Source organism: Artibeus jamaicensis, unplaced genomic scaffold (assembly GCF_021234435.1).
Source record: "Artibeus jamaicensis isolate MK-2021 breed Jamaican fruit bat unplaced genomic scaffold, CSHL_Jam_final scaffold_537, whole genome shotgun sequence".
NCBI classification, from domain to species: domain Eukaryota; kingdom Metazoa; phylum Chordata; class Mammalia; order Chiroptera; family Phyllostomidae; genus Artibeus; species Artibeus jamaicensis.
Window position 1 is genome coordinate 25,210,091 of NW_026522047.1, and position 20,687 is coordinate 25,230,777.

Here is a 20,687-nt window from a genome sequence, read left to right on the forward strand (position 1 = left end):
TGCTTGAGTCATTAAATACACGGGTAGAATTTTTCTTAATGCTTCATCAGGTACTTTGCTAGGCAGCGGCTGTACTTACTAAGGAAGACGCAGTTTTCTGCTCTCCAGGTTCAGAGTACAGGAGGCTTTTCCCACCACATAGTAGTTCTGAAACTTGGAGTTTGTGAGTCCCATTGAGAAGTGGCTCTCAAAACTTTTTAAACTTTGGTTTCCTTAAGTGGAAAAAGACTTCAGCCATAGCAATAAAATTTCACTGTAAGCACATTTGGGGGAGTTATGAATCTTTGTAATTAAGTATCCACCATAACGTTGGGTTTCTTTCAACATCTTGATAATGGAACAAGTCTGCCTGTCCGTGTTTGATATGGAAGACCACACATTTTACCCAGCAGTGATGTGATTCTGAGCAGTCGTCTGAGGACATGCAGCCTTCTCAGATCAAGACTGAAAATACCCAGCACGTGTTTCTTTCCTGGGGCAAAGTGTTGTCCACCTCAGTATTCCCCCACTGTATGAGATGCGGTCCTTCATAAATTGCACATGCTAAGTAAATGTGTGTTGAGTGGAAAACAAACAAGTAACCAGCTGCTGTTCTTTGGAGAAGCAAGTCTCTGGGGTTTAGTTTTTCCTAAGTAAGCAACATTTAGGGGGTTTTTTGTTGTTGTTGTTCTGGGAGGTATAACTAATTTACATTTAATCAGGAAAAGCATATTTTCAAATATATATATTTAATATATATATTTTGAACTATATAACCCCAATAGGGTCATTCACATAACCTTCCCTTTCCTCTGCCTCTTCCTTTCATTCCATTCTAACAGACAAATTTACCAAAGAGAAATAAGTCACTTAGGATTGCAAAGCAGTCAGTGGCAGAATTAATTGAAGTCTTGAGCTAATATAATACATTTTGGAAATTCTTGAGGTTTGTGAAGGGGTAAAATGCTTTCAGATGTCTGAAGGATGATGCTGTACTTTTTTTCCCTTTCAAATACTTAGTCTTCATTACTTTTGCTTCAAGTATGGGCACTGCTGGTGTCTTGTAAGGAGTTAAGGACACATTAGCAGCTCAACTCAGAGGAGGCTGAGTGGGAGAAGGAGTGGGAAATGGTAGCTGACTGTGTGTGAGTAGCTCTGCATGTCACCCCGGGTAGCACTTCTTTAGGAGGGACCAGTGTCCCCCCCCCAGTGCAGAAACAGAACATTGCCTGCCATCCTCAAGAAAGTAGAAGAGGAGGTGGGAGAAGAGGCGAGGGAACACTTACTTCATGATTTTTCTGACTGAATTGAAACAGGTTATTTCCATGTTTCCTTTCATTTATGATTTTTATGACAGTTGCCTTTTTCTCTAATAGCTAACTTAGATAATTTTAATTTTAATTCACATTTCTTATATCCTTCAGCACATTTGCATTCTCACTCCTATAATTGTGACTAATAATGTTGATATTCACCTCTTTTGTCATTGACTTTGTTGGGGGTCAGATAAAAATGTAGCCTTTAGACCTCTGACTTTAGCTATGGGGCATACGTCCAAAGGGAAAAATTAAATCCATTTCTAAATTTTACATAGAAAGCTTTGTAAATTCAAGAGTTAACACGTCTTTCAAAAATATTTAATTATAAATCTGAGCATCTGAAACGATTCCCCAAAATAATGGTGGGAGTTGGAATAGAGTTGAGCGTGTTAGTTAATCCAGTGACCGAAAGTGAAATTTGAATCTGGTTTAGATCTTTAGAATGTCCTAACTAGACACTATATTAGTGTCATTTACCTTCAATGTCAGGCCTTTACTGTCCTTTCTCTTCCCTCCGCTCTTCCATAAATAACAGTACTAATGAGCCACAGCGATAAATATTTTGGGTATTTTTAAAAATTTACTGAAATTGGGTAAGGAAGTGGAATTATCTTCATTTACTCAAAAATCACAAATTTAAAAAGGAACAAAATTGATTTTACAACCCAGTTGGCCTGCCTGATTCATTTCATTTCTACCTTTTTCTCCTTTCCCACTGGCTTAATGAGAACAACTTTGGATTTTTATTTCTGTCTTTTGCCTTTTAATAATGATTTATTCCTCTTGATAAATAATGAAATTCTACTTTTAATGGTTAGTTACAGAATATCAGAAGAAATGGCCAGCTTGCGCCACCCATTATCCCTACATAACATGAATTTGTTGGTTGCTTTGCGTTTAGTTTTCAGTATTTCTTAGTGCAGGTTTTGTTTTTGTCACGAGTGTTTCTTTTACTTTTTAATAAATCCAAACCATGAAACCCTTTTTTCCTGTCCAATATCATTGGATAAGAATTTTTACTGATCTTTTTTGAAAGAATATTTCTCTTACAGGCTTGATTGCTAGTATGTGATGATTTTCTGAAAGTCTTCATATTATAAGTGTTTTTTTCTCCCTCAGTAACTTGGGTAACTACTTGTGTAATATACATGGTGGTTGAAATGATTATTTGACTTACTCAATGAATTAGAATATTCCCTACTTTTATTTTTTATTTTATTAAAGATTTTATGTATTTGTTTTTAGAGAGGGAAAGGGAGGGAGAAAGAAAGGGAGAGAAACATTGATGTGTGGTTGCCTCTTTCATGCCCCAAATGGGGACCTGGCCCGCAATGCAGGCATGTGCCCTGACTGGGAATTGAACCAGCAATCCTTTGGTTTGTAGGATGACACTCAGTCTACCTAGGCACAGCAGCCTGGGCTTTACTTTATTTTTATTTATTGTAGAGGGAGGGAGGAAGGGAGAGAGGGAGATGAAAGAAGAAGAGAAAGAAACATTGATTTCTGTTGTTGCACTTATTTATGTATTCATTGGCTGCGGCTTGTATGTGCCCTGACTGGGGACAAACCCACAATGTTGGTGTATTGGGATAGCTCTCTGACCAACTGAGCTACCCGGCTGGGGCCATTTTTGCTTTTATTGTTATTTTTTTTACTGTCTTCATTTTTATTAATGGGAAGTCAGATAGTATGCAGTGGTTGGTAAGAGATAATTCTGGGTGGCTGTGGGGGTTCATTTCTCTCTCTCCCCTTTGGGTAGTTCAGTGCAAGCTGGATCAGCTGGAGAGATGCGAGGCCTCTGACTAATGGCATTCTCTGAAAGTTGCTTTCAGAGCAGCAGCATGTGTGTCTCCAGCATTGTTCCTGGGCCTGGAGATTCCTTGGTGTTTTTCCTGTTACCCAGAGAACTGAGAGTTACGTGATCCCTCGCTCTTTGTGGAGAGGAGAGGCTGAGACTTGCCTTCTTGGTGCTTCCCAGGCAGGCCCCCAACTGCAGGAACTTTTTTCATGTTGCAGACAGACCATCTAAGTCCGGCCTGTGTTGTAGAATGAGAGTTTGGGGGACTGAACATACTTCTACTTCTCTGCTCGTCAGTGTCTTTTTTCTCAACTGACCATATGGTGTATTTGTACTGTGTGGTGGTAGTGTGTGTATTTGTGAGCCCTTCGTGGGGCAGGAATCCGGTGAAGTCTTTCAGCAGAAAGGTACTGCATTTGAATAAGAGACACTAAGTAGTAAAAGCTAGAGCCAAGTGGAAGGACACTTAGAACAGCACCACTCAAGTGACAGGCAAGTTCAAAACTTTAGTTGGATTCAGTTTTTGTGGGAGTATTTCTATGAAATATATACTATTATTTAAGGTATAAAGCAGGCTGCTTGCCTACCTTAAAGTAAATATCTTACGTCCTAAGTTCTGTTTCTTATACTGTCCTTGCAGCTAATTCCTTTCTTTTATTTCTGGTCAGGTATTGTGGAAGTTACAAAAATCCCAAAGTTACAGGGGAAGACTGAGCAGGGACTCAAGGTTTAATGGAATTTTGAGATACAGCGGGTTGGCCTGAGCCCTGCTTTGTCTAAAGTTGGTCTTCATGGTTTACCTATTAGGCAGCCTAAAATCTCTACTGGGAAGTTGTGTTTTAACATATTGTTAAATCCTTCTTTTCTCTAACTCTATATTTGCCACATTGCTTATGTGAACCCAGTCAGGCTTTCCTGTGACTATTTCGGGTAGGATTGTACATACCCCTTGCACAACATTTGGTCCATGCTCGAAGGTCCTTGATATTTGTTCTGGTTCTAAAGGTCCACACTTAGAAAATGTCCCTGGGTTCAAATAACTCACTACATTTATTTCTGCTTTGAGTTTACACAGTTAATACCCAAAAATACTGCCATGAAGCATTGGTCCAATAATTGTCTTTTGGCTGTACTGCCAACGATAATTTTTCTTGCCTCAGTAGCCTAGCTAGTAGTGGCACATGGGGTTAGGTAGGTGGGTTTAAATTATTGTGAGAGCGGGATTTATGTTAGCTATGGATCAGATGTCTCCATGGATGTGTTGGCTAGGACCAGATGTTAAGGACCAAGTGTCAAGGACCTTTTGGCGTGGGACAAATGCCTCCTTGGACATTTAGTACAGGATCAAATGTTTGCTGATCCAACATGGAGTATTGGTATATGCCATCGACTGATTCTATTATGTAGCTTCCTGTTGCCTACCATTTGCTGTATTTATTCATGTAAAGCTACATTGTGGCTGTGCCTTATAAACACTTCAGATCTTAAAAGTAGGCAGGTAGGTGTGCTTTGATTTTATCCAAGATTCTGAATGTCACTTAGCCATCTCTGCATAAGCCTGAAGCTATTAAGGCATCTCTGTGGTGCAATCATTTCTCACAGTTAGGAGGTGGAATCGCGCCATCCAGGAGACGAGTCCTTGGGAAACAGGTTTATGTGCCAGATTGCAGACAGCGATTGCTGTGCCTTGTACTAATGGGCTCATAGGGAATTTTTTAAAAAGTCTTCTCTGTCCAAACTTAAAGAATCAGATTTGTCTATATTCATCAAGGAAATTAAAAAGAAATAAAAAAATTTAAGATTGTTAAAAAAGTGACAAATAAGATTTCTGAATCTATGTAAGTAGGCCAGTAATTGTGTTACATTTCTTCTGTCCTTTGCACTAGTTGGAAGTGAGAGGTCTACCTTTTTTTATTGAAAACCTTTTAAAGCAGATTTCTCACTATTTCTGAAATTATCTGTTTGCTTTTCAAATAGAAAGGCTTAAATTTTCCATGCTATTAGTTTTGTTTTAGAATGCACGGCATTTAAATTCTTTTGACTATTGATAATTGTTTTTAGATTAATCGTATTTTCAGAGTGTAGGTACCCTGCTGTATGAGCTGTTTTATGGCTTTACTGAAAGTTAATAACAGCTTGGATTGTATAGTAAACAGCATCAAGTGAAACATTCACTGTTTCTAGGTTTCTAAAAAACCTAGAATGTAATAAAACAGACTCTTTCTATACAGTTGGTTTAACATGGTGCAAGCTATTTGGAAAGTGATTTAGTAATTTACATCCTGAATTTTAACATCATACTCTTAGCTTCAGTAATTCCATCCGTGACAAATCAATTTTTAGGAAATCTGAAATATAAAAATTTACATGTAAATATATCATGGCGCCATTTATTATGTTGAACAGATCGGATGCTGTCTAAATGTCCTGCAGTATAAGGCAAGTTCAACAGATTGTGCTAAGTCTGTAAAGGAATGCTAGATTGCCACTGAAATGGCACTTAGGGAGAATATTTATAACATGGAAAAACTGAATGCACTTTAGGTTTTAAAAGTGAGCAGTGTACAAAAACTGTAAAATCTCAAAATTCATTAATAGAAGAAGACTGGAAAAATCTACAGTGACACTGGTCATTGTCTTTTTTCTATAATATACTTACATTTATTATCAGGAACATCATTTTCAAAAAGGTCAGGTACCTATTTTGAGAAGAGTTGGAGACCCAGAGGCTGCCTTTCGTCGCTCACAGAGCACTTGCAGAGGGGGTCAAGTGCATCTGTGCCAAAAGCAGGTTCTTTACGTAAATGCTGAAGGCTGTGTAGTGCCATTGTCAACTTGAAGTTCAAGTTTACTATTTTTTGAATGAGAAAAGGTTGTGGTTTAATTTCACAAAATGTTAACCTCTATGTAGAAACAGCAGAAGTGACTGAATACCTATTGAAGCTTTTAAGTTTTGTGTCATAAAATTGCCAATGACAGGCAGCATTTTATTTTTCAAGAATTATCAATTGTCATTTTTTTCTTCATGTCTTACAACTTAAATGAGCAGTAAAACCAAAAATTCATAATTTGCATGTAGTCGGTATCACCAAAATGATTTAAATTTAGCAAGAGCAAGTTTGTTACACTTGTTTTCAGTTCATAAAAAGGAAATCTGGGAAAAGCCGATGCATTTATAATCCAAATATGAAATTTTTATGAATATACAAAAATGACTTAAATATAGTTTTATTCCTCAGACATTGAAAAAGGTACCTTTTATAACAATTAGTGTTTTCTATTTTAAATATCACTAACCTTTTGAGTCATTATTTATATGTTAAAGGAGGCCTTTATGTTTCTTCTATTTTACAGATATTTGAGCTATTTGGACCTGTTGCACACCCATTTTATGTACTACGGTTTAACTCTTCAGAGCACATTGAGAGTAAAGGCATTAAAATAAAGGATACTATGTATTTTGCTCCATCAATGAATAACTTTACTCAATATGTATTCCCAGAAAAACAGTAAGTACTTCTTTTCCCCTTACCATCCAGTACATGTGTGTTAGTTGTTTGCTTATTTAGTCTTTGTATTTTAGGAATGATTCTCAGCAGTGGTAGTTTTAAATGGTAGTTGTCTTCCAAAGACTTCATCTGTGTTTCTGATAACACTTCTGGAAGCTACAATTTATTATCAGATTTTACAGCCAGAGAGCATTTATATATTTGGGCCATACAAACTTTCTGAATTCTGATCCATCCCATTTTTCATTATGTACACTCTTTTATATACTTGGTACTTCATATCAGTACTACCATTTAAAAATTCTTTCCCATTTTAAATAAAATTTTCATTGGATTAAATTCATAAGCTTGACTAAAGAAAATAAGGAGAGTTCCTGGTTGCTTGTAAATGGTAAAGTTATAGAAGAGACAATTAAAATGTGTCCCTCTAAAGTGAGTACTAAGTGGCGAGAAACAGGGTTGACTTAACTAATAAATCATTGCTCTTCATTTCATCTGTAAATAATGCTAAAAGATGCCTGTGGCATGTGGGTAGTAATATTTCTCCATATTTATACTCCCACTGGTTAATCGTATATTTTTCTTGTATTAATTGTGTTGCCAAATATTAGCTGTAAGGCTGTTTATGGCAATAAAACTTACAATTTTGTAATTTAATTTTTACATAAAACAATGGCATATGAAGGAGGCCCTCTAAAAATCCAGAATTATCTTCTGGAGGGTGGGACCTTGTAGTACAGGCTTCCCCTGCTAGGTGAGTGTTCTAGGGACCCATCTGCAGGTCAGTATACCAGCTGGTGGTGGTGTGAGAGGCTACATTCAGCTTCAGTGCTTTTATGTAAAGACTCAGTACATTTGCTCATTTTATGGTGGGGGATTTACAAGCACAGTGGCCCACACCCTGCTCAGCGTTCAGATTTTTTTTTACCACAAATGTGTCCCACCTTTCCTATTCACCCTAGCAACTTTGTTTGTTTCCCTGGATGAAAAAAATCCTTAAAGGAAAGTGTTTTGCTCATATGGAAGAGGTGAAACAAAAAATGGCAGAAGCACTAAAAGACATCAAAATTAACAAGTTCAAAAACTGTTTTAAGCTGTGGGGAAAAAAGTCTTAATAGGTGTATTGCATCAAATTGAGAGTACTTTGAAGGTGACTGAAGTGTAAACATGTAAGAATAAATGCACAGTTTTTTACAAATGAAATCTGGGTTTTGTTTTGTTTTGTTTTTTGAGTCCCTTGTATAGTTCCAATAGAATAGCCTTTTCTATAAAATTTAGTTGAATGTTTCAGAAGGTATAATGGATATGAGCCACTAAACATATTGTCAAATTAGGAGTGGAAGAGAAGTCACAAATATTGGGAGAGGGGAGGGGGATCTTAAATCCAAAAACATTTTGCATTCAGTTTGACATATAAGTCTCTTCTGGGTCTAGTTCATAGGTAAAAAAAAAAAAAAAAAGAGATGTAGTTTTTGTAGGAAGTGTTATACAAAGGGAACTTCAGGCAGCGAGTAGCATTAGTGCTATGTTAAAAGTACCAGTCGTAAGAATGTCTCTATGCCACTACGTATTAAATCAAGTCTCTGAATTTCATTTAATATTTCAGATATGAAAATTTTGTTCCAAATAATTTATTCAACTCATACTTAACAATGCACATAATTAACTGAAGGAACATTTTACCCAAGTTATTCTTCACACTGTGCAAGGTTAATTTTTCTAAATGACTGCTGGCAAAAAGTGAGTTAAATAGGCAGTAAAGTTATAAAGATTTTAGTATGTTTTAAAATCATGCCTTAAGCATCTCATTCTGCTTTGAATATTAGGCTGTTGCTGTGGATATGTCAGATGTTTGGCTTTTGCCAGATACAATACTTTAACTTGAAACAGATAAACTGGAAAGGTTTTCTGTACTGTTTTTTAAATAGATTTGAAATATTAGGAGCAGCCTTGGTTTCTGATTTGCAAGAGCAAGAACTTTGTCCTGGAGAGAAATGACAGTAAACTAAAGAATTGGGGAGTAGGCCTGCTCTGCAGAGGCCGCCCCCCCCCCCCCCGGTCAAAGCCTGTTCTGTTCAAGTCCATGTTTTGGTGTCTGTCTTGGGAACTCAGTGGAGTGCTTTGCCTTTGAGTTATAAAAGTTCAGTTCTTCTCCAGCTTACCCGCCTCTAGTAAGGCTGTTTTAATCTTAGCTCCCCAATGAACTTACTCTCTGTGAAAAGGGATGTGTAAAATGTTGCTTGATCTTTTCTTTAGCAGATTTTGATTTTCAGTACTAAATGCACCATTTGGGGCACTTTTCGCAGTTACGTCTTTAAACTCCAGGCCAAGGGCACCACAGGCCATGAGGTGGCATTTGGGGAAACGGGAGTACTGGAGTTAAATGTGTGGGTGTAAGATGATTACTGAGTAACGGCTTTTAAGTGGTGGAAAAATCATGGCTAATGCCTCATACACAGTCCAAATTCTAAATCAAAATTTCAGAGCAGACTTAATGATTTCTGTATTGTGCCAGCCTCTGACATCTGTGAGTTGATTTTTATGGATTATAGACTAATGAATTAATGATTTTAATGAACTCTTGAGAATCCCATATTTCTGAGATCTAGTTTAAAGCAGTGAGTACTAATACTTCATAATATTTTAATATAACTGAATAACAAGGCATAATCAAACAATGAAATCATAAAGGTTAATAAGACTTAAAATGAGCTTTCATAAGTTATAATTATAATAGATATATGTACTTTTGTCATATATTTGACTTTTGCCAAATGAAGTACTTTAACTTAGATAAACTGGAAACGTTTTCTGCATTGATATATTATAAAATTGCATGAAAAGTAATTCATGCCTGTGACTGTACTGCCCTTCAGAATCTTCAAAACTCTCCCTCATCCCTAAACTAGATAACCTTTTACCCTCTGCTTTGAGAATCAGTGTTGGGCCTTGGTTGCTCTTGCAGTATTGTAAGTGTTCCAGGTAAACTGAGGAAAAATAATTTCATAGTTATCTCTACCGTTAAACCTATGAAATGTTAGACTATGAAATCATAGACCAAGAAGTGCCTCATATTTATGTTCTGTGTGCTTAGCACATGGAGCAGTCAGTGTCTGACCTATAGTTTGTGTAGAATAAACGTTTCCTGAAATGAGTTTTATGAGAGGCGCTCAGGTGTCCTGAGAGTATCCGAGTCGGCATCTGGGTGTGTGTGGGCTCAGACCCACCTTCCCCCGCGCACACCACAGCCTTGGCCCTGCGTCGTGACCCTCCAGCCCTAAAACACCTAGAGGTTTTGTTTTTCATAGGAGCTTCCCACATTTTCTGAAACAAGGTGCAGACAGAGAAGTGGTTCTTTACTTTTTGCTCTTATTTTCATGTATATTGCAAGATTAAGAGTTGAGCTTATGTCTTCTACTTTATTGTAAGTGATTAACAACTTTAACAAGTACTGCTTTGGATTTTTGTTTTCTCTTCCTAGGGAAAAGGGGTCAGATGCCTCATGGGAGAATGATCAGGAGCCACCACCAGAGGTAAGGTTAGGTCTTTTACACAGTATTTTAGAGATAAGGCAGGACTTAGTCTCATAAACCCGTTCATGACCTTTAGGACGTCCGTAATGCCCCTCGCACGCATTCTCTGAGCCCGTGCACACTCTCCTTTCCATAGGACTGTCGTATACTGTAGTAGACCGCTCTGCCTGATTTTAGGAATTGTATCTCTACCCCTTGTAGCTAAGGGCTAGAGACGACCTTTGGAATGCCAGCCACAGGGGACAAAGCCTGTCTCTGGTAGCAAACCCTGCCTCAGTTCCTCTCCCTGCCCCCAGAGCTTGGTCAGAAGTCAGTGACAGGTAAGACCCCTCACATCAGGAAGCAACCTAAGCCAGACTCCATCACCTGGGAGGCCTTCATGAAAGGACTGGTGGGGGGGTTGCTGCAACAGAGAGCAATGGACTCTCGCCCCCCAGCTTTGTCAAAGGCTGAGTCCCCATGTTCTCTGGGAGAAGTGCTTCCTGGCTCTAATCCCCTTAAGCCTGAATACCTGATGGGGAGAGGTGCAGCTCCTTGCCTTGCCAGAGCGTGCCCTGGGGAAAAATCTGGCATCACAAAGACTTGATGATAAACCTCTGAAATCTGCTCTACGAGTGCTTTCATTCATATGATAAGGGTCCTAGAGGAAATGAGTATGTCTCCCTAAGTTTCTGCAACTCTCTTCCTGACAGACACTGACTCAGACTGAAACCCTCAGATTTCTTTGAAATGTTATCTACTGTTTGATCCTTGCCGCCCTGTATTCCTGTGTATTACAGCCCAATAAAAGGCTATGGAAGAAGGCGCTCGAGGCCTTTTTCTCCCCAGAGAAACTGGCCACAGCCCACTCCTCCATCCCCAAACAGATCCAGCATGTCTCGGCCATATTTACTCATTCACGCACGTCCGTGGCACCGGGGGGACCTCTCGAAAGTAGTAGCCCCCACAGTATACCTTTCAGTAAGAATTTTTGATTGATCATTTAAAGAAGTAATTTTTAGTCACATTTGAATAAGTATTTGGTTATCATTATCCTTGTAATTTCCTATTTTTAAATTAGTTGTTTGATACCTGGTAAAGGCAGAATTGTCATTATTTTAAAAGCTGTTATTCTTCAACTTAGTGATTTTAATATGTGAGATATGAAGATATTCCTTAATGGTGCTTTTAATACGCTTCCTTTCTTTTGGAGGTACAAAATCACTAGAATCTACCTACCTTTCCATTTTTTTACTGTATAATTACCTTCTTAAAAAGAGAGTTCTTTGTTTTCTTATTTGAGTCTATGTCAGCAAGACTTTTTTATGTTCCATAGTAGCTTGATAAACAATCTGTCTGTAGAAGTGGACTAGAATCAGTTATAATCTGTAGATTTATATGATTTAACTTTCCATGGAGATGTTTTAGGATATTTTCTTTAAGTTATTAAAAAGAAGAAATTATAGCAATCAGTGTATATATTTTTGAAAATAGTATGGATTTATATAGAATAATATAATTATTATAAGTGAGAGTTTTTATTATGTGCCTGGTAGTTTTGAAGTTTCTCAGTATTATAAATTCTAGGTATGTGTAGATTTTACTGTTTGTTTTAGATGATCTCAAGCAATATTGAAGGTTCTTACCCTGTATTAATTTCTGATTTTGCCGAGACATGAATCAGCTAATGCTCACTCAGAGAGTCACTTAACCAGTGTGAGTCACTAACAAGAGAGTGATCTTAGTTTAGTGTCCATATTACTGAGGGACTTTATTTTCACAAAAGTCTCTTTAAAATTTCATTAGTTAAATGATTTTTTCTTTTTCTTATTGTTTTTCAAGTATAGTTCTCTCCATTTTTACCCTACCACACCCCTGCCCCACCCCTCCCTGCCTCCCACCCTCAAACCTGTCTTAAAGATACTTCTTGTGGAATGCATACATTGTTATACCTGTTATTTCCTACCTAAGCATTGAACTTGCCAATTTATGGTAATGTTAACTGTTTATAAAATTGGTTGGATTAGGCTAATTATAAAATTAAATCTGAGCATACTTCATGGTGCTTTTTTTTTTCTGAGTAGTTGACTGTTATTTTCATCATATGGAAAACTCTGAAATTCAAAAGTTTATTTTATCATGATGACATTTTGTAGTTTAGAATTATGGCCTGGTGTTAAATGTAGGTTAGAATTTGGAATGTGTGGGTTTAAACGTTTTAAAACAATGATGCTGTGAAGGTAGAAAGTGTTGGACTTGCATAAAAGGAGCTAGAATTTAGTGCATCTCATTCACCTTCACATTCACTTCTAACATATGAATACTTAATTTGTGGTTGAGGAAACGTGTTTAATGAATGCATAATTGGTATACAAGTATAGGAAATTTTCTCTGATTTTAGGAGGTGATAGCAAAATATTGCCAAAATTGTCTCTAAAATAGCCTATTGCCAATTAAAATCTTGTTCTTTTAATATTTTTATTGTTGTTCAAGTACAGTTGTCTCTATTTTCCTCCCACCCTCGATCCCAACCCCCTGTGGCTTTCTCTGTGTGTCCTTCATACATGTTCCTTGGCATCCCTTCTCCCTTTGCCCCCCATTTACTTCCCTCCTGCTCTTAGAACAATACCCAGTTATTTTAAGTGGCCCAAGAAGGTTCTTTATTCTCTTAATTTCATTGCCTCTGATTTTTCTCTTTAAGAAGCTTTTGCTTTGTCTTACAGAACCATTTTCATTTCTCGAATATACTGAATCTCTGCACATACTCTGACTCCTTGCAGATGTCCTCACCCTTATTTTCACTGTTGACATCATTAGAGATTTTTCTTGGGTTACCCATACCACGAAATTTTCCTTGCCCTTTCTTTTTCCCTCAGCCCCACCCTGTCATGGCATTAAGTCATAGCACTTGTTCATTGCTTTATGTATCTAGTTTTTTATTTGACTGAACTGTTCCAGAGAAAGAAATGTTTTCACCTGACCTCAATATTTTCTACTTCCTGGTAGACACCAGATATTCACAGGAGCTTAAAAATCTTAACAATTTAAGATCAGTAATAAAAAATCATGATGCTAATAAAGATATATGAAGGTACTAAAATTAGTTGATGTTTCTGAATTTGATTATGGATTCTCAGGTATGTGAATTCTTGCTTCATGGAGGACTCGATCTAAAATATATTTTAGTGAGACAACTGAAAATCCCATATAAAGACTTTCCTGTATATTTTGTCTCTTCTTTTTATTTTTTATTTTATTTTATTTTTTTAAGATTTTATTTATTTATATTTAGAGGGGAAGGGAAGGAGAGAGGGAGAGAAACATCAATGTATGGTTGCCTTTCGTGTGTCCCCTGCTGGGAACTGGCCTGCAGGGAACCAGCCTACAACCCAGGCCTGTGCCCTGACTGGGAATCGAACCGTGATTGTCTGGTTCACAGGCCCGCACTCAATCCACTGAGCTACACCAGCCAGGGCATGTCTCTTTTTTTTAAATGTGTACACAGGCATACACATTTAAAGTCTGCTTTTATATTTTTTTATGAAACATATTAATCTGTTTTATGATAATATAATAATATAATGCTTCAATTCTAAGAAATCATAGAAAGTCATAATATATAAAGCCTCTATAGAAATCTTGTGTTTTTGGTGGACTGTAACAGTGAATCTCAGTTCTTAGTTACATTTGACTTGCCCTCATAAGTTAAAATGATTTCCTCTTGGAAGCCAGGTAATGCATGTATGTGCTTATCAAAGCCTTCGCCTGCAATCTTACATAAATAGTGTCCGTAGTGATTTTCTCCACCCTTACCTTGCCTTGTTTATTTCAGCCCTTACTATACTTGACATTATATTAATAAAAAAATTATTACCTGTATAGTGTTTAGAACAGTGCCTGGTTTATAATGGGTATGTGTAAAGTTTTGAATGAGAAGTATAACATTCTATTTTTCTGTTAGATTTGGTACTTTATAGTACTTGCATATTTCTTTCTTTAGAATTTTGGCAGCTGATAAATCTTGACTCTAAGCTGGAAGTTTAACTTCCCTAAGTTTAACTTCCAGCTTAGGGAAAAGCCATATCTCAAGGTGGTTAAAGATCGGCATTTTATAGCTGCCTATCTGAAAGTTTCTAGGAATTAAAAAACCAGAAAGCCCTGAGAAACTCATTTTATTACTGGCTGTGTCAATTAAGAATCTTTAGGACTTTGTTTAAAAAAATACTTCATTTTTTCTATCATATGTAATTAATTCAAGTATTGCTGGAAACTACTAAGTATCAGAAAAAGTATCTTTCAATATCAGTGTTTAAATAATAGGTTTTCTTCCAGTATAGGTACATACATTTCCAAGTATGTACCATTGAATTGGTTAATTCATGTGACATAAACCTATGTATTTTTCTCTGTCAGGCCTTAGATTTCAGTGATGATGAAAAAGAAAAAGAAGCCAAACAGAGAAGAAAAAATCGCATGCAAAGCAGGAAAAAACTAAGATCTGAATTTAATGAGTCAGGTGAGTTAATGTAACATTCAGTGATTTTTTTTTTATGTTGACTCACATTTATGCAAGTTCATCAGTAATAGCACCGAAGAAAACGTCTGGGTTTTCTTTCTACCCCCTGCCGTCCAGCTCACGTTGGGGGTGTTTTGCAGCATGGGTGTGGTGGGACGGAGTCACAAGGCAGTTTCTCAAGCTTAAGGATGTAAAAATGGCTTCCAGGGGTAAAAGGGAAACTAAGGCTTGTTAGTTATTTGTGCTCATTAGCACTTTCTGTTAAGAAACTTAGTGGCTTCCATATTTAGAATTAAATAATACAGTATTTAATGACAAACTCAAGGTACTTTGTTATTTAAAATGTATTTCATTTTATTATACCTTTCCTTTTGTTCTTTTTCCTTTTATAAATCTTAACTTTTTGTAGATCAACATGCAGTTGTAAGAAATAATACAGAGCAATCTTATATACCCATTCCCTGGTTTCCCGTAATAGTAACATCTTGGGAAACTCTACAGTAGAGTGTCATAGCCAGGATATTGACATGGATACAGGCAAGATACAGGCCATTTCCATCACAGGAAGAGTTCCCTCATGTTGCCTTTTCATAGTCACTCACACTTTCTCCCTCCCACCTCCTGCTCAACTCCTGGCAACCTGTAGTCTATTCTCCATTTCTGTAACATAATTTGTCATGTCAAGAATGCTTATATAAATGGAGTCATTCAGTATGTTACCACTCAGAACTGGATTTTGTCTCCGAGCCTAATATTCTGGAGATTGATCTAGATTGTTGTATGTGTCATATGTGTTTCTTTTCATTCCAAAGTGGTATTCCATTATGTGTACATGCCACAGGTTATTCAACCATTCATGCATTGAAGGACATCTGGGTTATTAACAGTTTTTGGTTATAGGAGTGAAGTTGCTGTATATGTTTGTGTACAGGTTGTCTTTGTGTGCACACAGATTTTTATTTCTCTGGGATAAATGTCTGAGAGTGCAGTTGTTGGATTGTATGAAGCTTGTATGTTCGGTTTCTCACTGTTTTTCAGTGTGGCCACATCCCCAGTGTATGAATGAGTGTGTTTCTCTGCTTTCTCACCAGCATGTGGTGTCACTGTTTTACACGCTGTTCTTGTGGGTGTGTAGTGATGTTGGTGATTTTAACTTGCATTTTCCTAACGAGACTGAACATCTCTCCATGTGCTCCTTTGCTGTCTGTGTGTCCTCCTCAGGGATATCTTTGTCCATGTCTTTTGTCTCTTACTAATTGTATTTCTGTTTTTTAACTTCCGGATTATGAGTTTATACATAATTTCTTCCAGACTTTAGCCCGTGTTTTCATTCTCTTAAAATGGTCATTTGCAGAATAAAAGTTTTTAATTTTGATGAACCCCAATTTATTAGTTTTTATTTTACAAAGTTTGAGAAATTCTTGCCTAGATCTACATTCTAAAGACTTTCTCCTATTTTTTCTAAAAGTTTGCAAAATTATTTTAAGGGTTCTACTTCCTTTGCCTTTCCACATAAGTTTTAGAACCTCTGTATTGACAAAAAGTCTTGCTGGGATTTTGTGAGGAATTACATTACACCTGGATGTATGTATATTATATATTAGTTCAGAGAGAATTGACATCTTAACTATACTAATTGAATTTTCAATTCTAACATTTCTGTTTCTTCTTTGTATCATTTTATTTTTGTGCTTCGGCTTTTTATTCGTTTTACTGTGTTCTAATTTCTTGTTGATGTGTTATTATGATGAATGTTTAAAATATTTGTCAGATAATTCTAACATTTTGTCATCTTGGTATTGGCCTCAATTTTGCGTTTTCATTGAGTTTGAGGTCTTCATTCTGGGTGTGATGAGTGATTTTTGATGAAATCTGTGCATATCGGGTATTATGTTCTGAAACTCTAGATCTTCTGTAAGTCTTCTGTTTCGGCAGTCTTGTTTTTAAAACTGCTCTGGCAGGGAAAGGAGGGGATAAAAATCCAGGTTTTCTTCTCGGCCTGTGTTGGCACCTTACTTCCGGGCAAGGAGGGGGAGACTGCCTTCTTCCTGTCCCTCTGACAACAGTGGGGGACGGCCTCGCTCCCAGTGGGTGGTGACCAGTGTCCTGACTCTCCACTAGTTCTCCGACACCACCCAGTGTGGCAGGTGGAGGAACACTGTGTGCCTGCCAGTGGAGGTGGAAGTCCAGGTCCCCGGTGTGATCGCCAGTGTCCTTGCAGGAGTCCTTTGAGCCTGCTGACCGGCTTCCTATTCCGCCTGCTCTGACACCACTTTGGGGGGAGGTCGAGGCACTTCATTAAATCCCATCAAGGGAGGAAGTCTTGTTCCCCACTCAGCCCTTGAGAGTGTGGGTGACGGTGGTATCCGGTTTTCTCTGTGCTGGCTGGCTGGAGTCGAGTGGCTGTTGTCTAAAAAAAGGTTTCTGTCTTACTAGGCTTTCTGTTTCCTGCTTGTCTGGCTGTTAGATTCTTTAAAATGGATCATTTTAAGCCTTACGCATTTTTAACTACCATAAGATATACCTGGAAATGAAAGAAAGGGCATTCTTGAAATTGTAAACAATATTTTTAATGTATTGCAATTAATTTTCATTTTGTTTTTATGCTGCTTTTTTAACCCTGCTCATAGGTGAAGATTTGGCAGAAGTGCATCAGAATTGGAGCGCTGCGGAGCATTCGACAGGATACCGCAACAGAGGATTCACACGAGGATTTCCCCGGGGCAGACACCCTCCGCCTTGGCACGGCAGGCCCCCACCTGCGCAGTTTTATCACTCGGAGCGCATGGTGTCTCAGGAGACCTCAGGATTTCCACCTCAGAGACAAGAGAATCTCATGCCACACTATGCCTTCCCTCCTCCGATGTTCGACATGCATAATTTTGCACTCCCTCCTCCACCTCCACCCCCACCCCCACCCCCACCCCCACCACCCGCGTTTGTAAACATGGGTTGGGCCGCACCGAACATGGTGCCCCCCATGCCCTACTCCATACCCCCACCTCCTCCTCCCCCACCCCCGCCTCCACCCCCCCCTTCTGGAGACAACAATTCTTATTTTGGATCTTACTATTAGGTGAATGAATGCATTTCCAGAGAAATGTAGACTTTTTATTTTATACAGGAAAGATTTTTCTTTTATATGGAAAGGATTTTTTTTAAAGAAAGCAATTATGGATCTAGATTTTTAAAGCATCGTCAAAAAAAACGGCTTCCTTTAAGTTGTAAGTTGATATATATATTTATAACATTGGCAAAATTGTATCCGCATGAAAATTTTATTTTAGATGTGTAGGGGGGATTCCAGTTGTGTAATATTTAATTAGAACTTTGAATCCGTGCTTTCCACATCCCTGCCCGATTAAACAGCATATTCAGGTTCAGCCGCAGTTCTGGAGCCACCTCCGTCACGGGTAGAACAGACAGCGCACCCATCATCTTGTTGGCGTATCTGAAAATACGATGTTGAAGTCCTACTGCGGGTCTTTAAAAGAAACTATTTTTATAAACTTATACTTTGGAAATTGATTTTGATTGTAGTTACTAATTACCAGTAAAATTAAATGCTGTAATTAAAAAACAAGTGAAGTGTACGGAGAAGGGAAGCCTTATATATTGGTAGAAGCTGTGACTGTCATTAAAGGTTTTCATTTTCTGTGCAGATTTTCGTTATTTGGGCACTTTTCAGGAGACTTTACTCTCTGACCATGTAAAAGAACACAAAGCTTATTCACAGTAAAGTAGTATGTGCTCACAATCAAGTGTATTTGACCCTGTGCTGGGAGATGGCGTCTTTCATAGCTGTTTCCAGGTCCTCACATGCGTGGCCCAGGTTAGGTGCTTCATAAATATTTAATGAATGACTGAGTTTTTATTAATTAATTAATGACCCGTGAGTATTATTTTACATCCTGAAATGTAAACGTAAGGGAGATGATGGAATTTTAGAAGTTGGGGAGACCCTAGAAGTAGTCTAAACTAGTCCTCATCTAATATATAAGGAGGCATCTAGCTAAGGGCTTCAAAGGGTTAAGTAACTTAACGAAGGTCACTCAGTGAGACGAGGGCTTCAATGTAGTTTTTTCAATTCTCAGATCAGCACTGCCTACAAAATTGGTGCTTCACAATTTCCCTGACTTTCTTAGAAAATAATACTTGTATGCATATCAGGGGCATCTGGAACCCATTCATCACCCGTCCTCAGCCTCCGGTTGCAGCCAGGTCCCTTGTTGCCTCCCCATGGAGGGGATGAGGAATCTGCAGTTGAGAAGCTCTTGCTTCGGTGTACACTGACGTTATCATGTGTTATAACTTCTTGAAATGTAGCTTCTCTTTAGAAGCTACAGAATCTCATTGATTATAGCACAGTCTGTCTAGTCGACAGGATATTGTCAGAGTCTAATGACATTATATCTGAAAGCACTGAAAAACCCAAACCTCTTCTACCAAAATGGGAAGAGTAAGATGTTACCATCCAGGGATGATAAATCACGTTTTAATTGCCATGGTGTTTAAAAAATCTCTGAACTCTGTCCATCAAGTATTGGTATCTGACATATTTAATTTCTGAAGAAAGCCCAATGATGGTATTTGATGTCTGCATTCAGTTAAGTTGCTACTGTAAGCACTTAGATTTGAGTTGCCTTGTACTTAATTCAGGTTTTTTGAAACTTCAGGGAGTTAATAGGTAATAAGAGAACACCATAGCTACTTAAATTTTATCTGTAGCTTCTTGCTTGGTTCTCAGAACTATAATTTGTCAACTACCTCTGTCTCTGGAGATGAGGAGGAGTACCCATTTTCTCTTATCTGGAAGAGAAATACCCCACCTTAATTTTACAGCACAGCTTCTAAAATTGTGTGGCCCTGGATCTTCAAACTGCTAGTGGTGTGAGGACAAATAGAATGTTCTACTCAGAGTTGCTCACTTGAAATAGAGAACTGTTTATGTTAGCTTTTTCCTATGATAAAATAGACATTCACATGACGGAGTACGGAAAATGCCTTTGTGTATCGGCAGTTTAACTGTGAAATAATTATCGCCTAAAACATTTGCTTTATTGAGATGAATAACACTGTGTCCTCTTTCTTTTACAGAAAAGATAGTGAGGTCCATGGTAACTGGATGACTTGCCCACTTACTAGAAATAGATAATGAAAAAACTGGATTGAGACCATCCAGTGGAAACCTGGAATAGAATGTGTAATTGCAGAATTCACCAGAAAGCATTTCTTAAAAGCCATGTAGTTAACTCACAAGGGTAGCTACCAAATGTAACCATCTCCTATATAGCTAATTATGAGTAGACTCTAATTGTCAATACTAACTGGACACAGGGCAGATGGCAGGGGACCTGTGTGTAGCGGTCTCCCTTGTTTGGGGACAAAGAGCAGTATGGAAGTATTTCTCCCCCCCCCCCCCCCCCCCCCCCCCGCCGGCATTCTGTTTTTTCACTCCCTGCTCTCATTCCCTAATACTTGTTCGCTACTCTTGCTGGCTTAGAGTTGGTGAGCACTATGTACATTAAACAATTCAGGGCATTTGATGAGTACAAAATGAGTAGAACCTGAGTTCTGATCTATTATAATTTTAACCTAATAAGTGGTATTTTAAATCCCCGGGGGCTAAGGTCAAGATTTGTTAACAATTGTAATGATTTGGGGACAGGTAGAATCTCAGGCATAATTTGTCACTCATATATATTGCCACACATTATATTGTCAGTGATATTGCCATTTGCATTGTTTTATCAATTAACAAACTTGAAGATAAGAATAATTGGTGTCATTGCTTCCTACTGGTTCTTTTACCTGGTGCCCCTGTCGCGTTCCTGTTGCAGAAAAGGCCGTCCGCCCCTTTGGAGGACACGGCAGGGAATGTGAGCAGAGGAAGAGAAACCATTCCTTATGTGCTGACTTGTCACCCTTGCCCAGTTGGTTTGGGGGAAGGCTTGACAGCATTTTTTTTTTTTTTACTTAGGAATTCTTTATATGCTCAGGGTACTTAGAATTTCTCAAAATAGTTATGTACATCAATAATTAAGTCCTGGGGGA

The 20,687-nt window shown here is 38.0% G+C and overlaps 1 protein-coding gene across 1 annotated transcript in view; it reads left to right on the forward strand.

Moving 5' to 3' along the window:
• Positions 1–18,390, forward strand: part of NAF1 (nuclear assembly factor 1 ribonucleoprotein) — a 37,702-nt gene extending 19,312 nt beyond the window's left edge. The window contains exons 5-8 of the mRNA XM_037142844.2: positions 6,451–6,605; positions 10,087–10,138; positions 14,531–14,633; positions 17,264–18,390. Of these exons, the coding sequence (XP_036998739.2) occupies positions 6,451–6,605; positions 10,087–10,138; positions 14,531–14,633; positions 17,264–17,709 (756 nt within the window). The 3' untranslated portion in view covers positions 17,710–18,390. The remainder of the gene's footprint in view (positions 1–6,450; positions 6,606–10,086; positions 10,139–14,530; positions 14,634–17,263) is intronic.
• Positions 18,391–20,687: the final 2,297 nt, after the last annotated feature.